The sequence below is a fragment of the Mercenaria mercenaria genome, unplaced genomic scaffold (assembly GCF_021730395.1).
Source record: "Mercenaria mercenaria strain notata unplaced genomic scaffold, MADL_Memer_1 contig_97, whole genome shotgun sequence".
NCBI lineage: Eukaryota > Metazoa > Mollusca > Bivalvia > Venerida > Veneridae > Mercenaria > Mercenaria mercenaria.
In genome coordinates, this window is record NW_026463890.1 from 6,464 (window position 1) to 11,015 (window position 4,552).

General features: G+C 36.1%; 1 protein-coding gene across 1 annotated transcript; it reads left to right on the top strand.

Annotated features, from left to right (window-relative positions):
- The first annotated feature begins 574 nt into the window (after positions 1-574).
- On the top strand, positions 575-2,768 carry LOC128555043 (uncharacterized). Its single transcript, XM_053536399.1, has 4 exons — positions 575-633; positions 716-930; positions 1,166-1,510; positions 1,885-2,768. Exons 1-4 carry the CDS (start codon positions 575-577, stop codon positions 2,157-2,159), a joined length of 894 nt encoding a protein of 297 aa, XP_053392374.1. The 3' UTR covers positions 2,160-2,768.
- The last annotated feature ends 1,784 nt before the right edge of the window (positions 2,769-4,552 follow it).

The window sequence follows — 4,552 nt, forward strand, 5'->3', positions numbered from 1 at the left end:
AAAGTGATAATGATTTGTGTCACACTTTTCTAAGTTCAAGATTAAAGTAACCTTAATATAATTGTTATGTTAATCAATTGATCATCACAAAAGAAACACTAACACCTGAATCTTTGATGTTTTAATGACCACTGATTGATAATATTTAAAGCATTAGCATCTTATAAACACAATAATTTACCAAGTTTGCACACCCAAATATAGTAACAAGAATTTCAAAGGTTAATTGATCCTTTGATGATGATTGCAATTAAAAAAATTAAAAGAATTAAATGTTTTGTGTGATATACTCATAATCGGAACAATGCACACTAATTATCTGACCGGGTATATATGTTAAGACTACCTTGGAATAATGTCTTATTCTAAGATTTCATTTATGTTACACCGTTATTCTATACTGGATTACAATGTCAAATAAGTGTGCTTTTTGTTCTAAGACTGTTGCTACACGTCATCTTGCCTTGTCGTGTGACAACTGTGGAAAATGGCAGCATATCAAATGCGGAAACACTGGTAAGTGCTTTTAAATTAAATTAGTATAAAAGTTACACTACTCTGAAGCAGCTGAAGAATGGATCCAAGGTCTGACGATGCTCCATCAGGAACAAGCGCAACCCATGTCAGGCTAAGGTAACATCAACAGAAGAAACAAGACAGCACATGTTCATCCACCAGATCCCAGTCTACTCTACAAGAAGGAGTTGATCGGCAGGATTAAGGAGGAGGTTAGTCATCATATTTATCACTCAGCCCGGGACATTGTCAAGACTGCCTTACACGATAGAGGACAGCGACCTAACCTGCCAAAAGTTGATGCGCTGAAGCGTACAGCTAACAGACATCGGGAACAGATGCGACCGCCAAATCCAAAGGACCTTGGGTTCACCATCAACCATGAGTACCTAGAAGCCCAGGATTTCATCGTCAGCGACATCCGAGTAGACTCACATCCACATCCTCCTCGCTACTCCAAAACAGCGTGAAATCCTCCATACCACCAGAAGATGGTTCATGGACGGAACATTTAAGGTAATACTTTAAAATTAAAGAGATATTCAAAAATCAAAATATAATCATATCAGTATCTTTGGCTTGAAAATAGCATAGCAGTTAGTCTGTGGGTCATAACATGGGTGACTTATTCAAATAATTATTTTTACAGCTGCTTGGGGCGCAATCAGGGACGTTTTCCCGGGGTTGCAGATCAAGGGATGCACGTTCCACTGGGCACAGTCTGTGTGGCGTCACGTACAAACTATTGGGCTAGGTCCAGCATACTTGGAGCGCAGGTCTGTCTGGGATTGGATCCGTAAACTCCTTGTTCTACCGTTCCTGCCAAGCAATCATATCGCAACAACGTTTAACAGTCTAGCAGCGCGTGCTACCAATGACCAACAAAAGGAGCTTGTCCATTACATCAGACAACAGTGGATAGAGTCCGAGTTATTTCCCATTGAGAGCTGGTGTGTCTTCAGGTACAGGATCCACACAAACAATGATGTTGAAGGTAATAACTTAGCATTCTTAACCAGTTTAATACATTTTTTATGGCAAAGTCAAAGAAAATGATCTGTTTTAAATCTACCTCACCATAAACAAAATAACATTCAAGCATAGCAATAATTACAAACAACGATTTAAATTACATTTTAATTTTAAATGCATTGTTCTTACAGACTTAGATAATACTGTTATTTTTAAGAATTAAAAACATGTATTATTAGAAAGAATTATTAGAATATAATACATCACACAAGGAATATACAAGTGAATTATAATAAAGCAATGAAGGGTTAGATCAATAATCCCTTTTGAATTAAATTCTATTTACTGTATTCAATTTCAAATACATTAATATAATTTTATATATCTCCCTTTCAGGTTGGCACAACCGTCTAAACAGTGATTGTGGGTACCGGTCACTATCCTTCTACCGAATGGTGCCAGCTCTGCGGAAACAGGCCCTTGATGCCGAGATCGACATCGATGAACTACTTGACCATGGTGTTGGAAGACAACAGCGTCGCCAAACTAGACATTGTGAGGAAGAAATATTCAAGCTTTGGGATCAGTATGAAAAAAAGGAACTGAGTGCAACCAAATTCCTTCAAGGAATCAGCCATGTTTATGGACCAGCCGGGTATATGGCTAAGTGAAAAATATATATGACTGTAAATATCTAAGGCGTGAAGTGCATGATTGCTGATTAGACACCCATATAATTTACTAGGATATTATCTTTTAAATTTGTGTATTCTGATATGCATTTAAGAAAGCGAACACTTCAGATAAATTAAGAAACATATATTTGTTAGGACTGTGTATTTTGTGATATCTTGGCTAAATATGACTATGAGTAATATGAGTAAAATTTCTAAGATGTGAAGTGCATGATTGATTATTACATATACATATAAGTACATTTTTATATGTTAATTTGTTACAGTGTTACATGAGAATGAAATGATAAATTATGAAAATTATTAAAAAAAGTGATATATCTTTGAATTTGTTCTTTTCCTTCTTTAAGTTTTTTCCATGTATACTTTAATAAAACAATACAGGCATGTGATATGTGGGAATTAACTAATTGCTAGACATAATAGCATCTCTGGAATGTGACATTACTATCAAACAGTGACACTTGCTTGAATTGGAATTTCACAGGAATGTGAAAGATAATATTAACATGTAATTTAAGACAATATATTTTTTTAGAATTAATTCTTCTGTTTTGGACAATATATATCATAAAGCAATGAGATCAGTTTTTAAACAGACAAATGTTGTCTCAAATATATGTATATTATCTTTAAATTAAATAACTTCATAATACATTAAAAAATATTTTAATATTGTTTTATAAAATGTATTAAATGACTGATACAAAATGCATTGACAAACACCTTTTAATTATCATTTTTAGCTCACCTGTCACAAAGTGACAAGGTGAGCTTTTGTGATCGCGCGGTGTCCGTCGTCCGTCGTCCGTCCGTGCGTCCGTGCGTGCGTCCGTAAACTTTTGCTTGTGACCACTCTAGAGGTCACATTTTTCATGGGATCTTTATGAAAATTGGTCAGAATGTTCATCTTGATGATATCTAGGTCAAGTTCGAAACTGGGTCACGTGCCATCAAAAACTAGGTCAGTAGGTCTAAAAATAGAAAAACCTTGTGACCTCTCTAGAGGCCATATATTTCACAAGATCTTCATGAAAATTGGTCAGAATGTTCACCATGATGATATCTAGGTCAAGTTCGAAACTGGGTCACATGCCATCAAAAACTAGGTCAGTAGGTCTAAAAATAGAAAAACCTTGTGACCTCTCTAGAGGCCATATATTTCATAAGATCTTCATGAAAATTGGTCAGAACATTCACCTTGATGATATCTAAGTGAAGTTCGAAACTGGGTCACGTGCCATCAAAAACTAGGTCAGTAGGTCAAATAATAGAAAAACCTTGTGACATCTCTAAAGGCCATATTTTTCATGGGATCTGTATGAAAGTTGGTCTGAATGTTCATCTTGATGATATCTAGGTCAAGTTCGAAACTGGGTCACGTGCGGTCAAAAACTAGGTCAGTAGGTCTAAAAATAGAAAAACTTTGTGACCTCTCTAGAGGCCATATATTTCATGAGATCTTCATGAAAATTGGTCAGAATGTTCACCTTGATGATATCTAGGTCAAGTTCGAAAGTGGGTCACGTGCCTTCAAAAACTAGGTCAGTAGGTCAAATAATAGAAAAACCTTGTGACCTCTCTAGAGGCCATATTTTTCATGGGACCTGTATGAAAGTTGGTCTGAATGTTCGTCTTGATGATATCTAGGTCAAGTTCGAGAAAGTGGGTCACGTGCCTTCAAAAACTAGGTCAGTAGGTCAAATAATGGAAAAACCTTGTGACCTCTCTAAAGGCCATATTTTTCATGGGATCTGTATGAAAATTGGTCTGAATGTTCATCTTGATGATATCTAGGTCAAGTTCGAAACAGGGTCATGTGCGGTCAAAAACTAGGTCAGTAGATCTAAAAATAGAAAAACCTTGTGACCTCTCTAGAGGCCATACTTGTGAATGGATCTCCATAAAAATTGGTCAGAATGTTCACCTTGATGATATCTAGGTCAGGTTTGAAACTGGGTCACGTGCCTTAAAAAACTAGGTCAGTAGGTCAAATAATAAAAAAACCTTGTGACCTCTCTAGAGGCCATACTTTTCATGGGATCTGTATGAAAGTTGGTCTGAATGTTCATCTTGATGATATCTAGGTCAAGTTTGAAACTGGGTCACGTGCGGTCAAAAACTAGGTCAGTAGGTCTAAAATTATTAAAATCTTTTGACCTCTCTAGAGGCCATATTTTTCAATGGATCTTCATGAAAATTGATCTGAATGTTCATCTTGATGATATCTAGGTCAGTTTCGAAACTGGGTCACGTGCAGTCAAAAACTAGGCCAGTAGGTATAAAAATAGAAAAACCTTGTGACCTCTCTAGAGGCCATACTTTTCATGAGATCTTCATGAAAATTAGTGAGAATGTTCACCTTGATG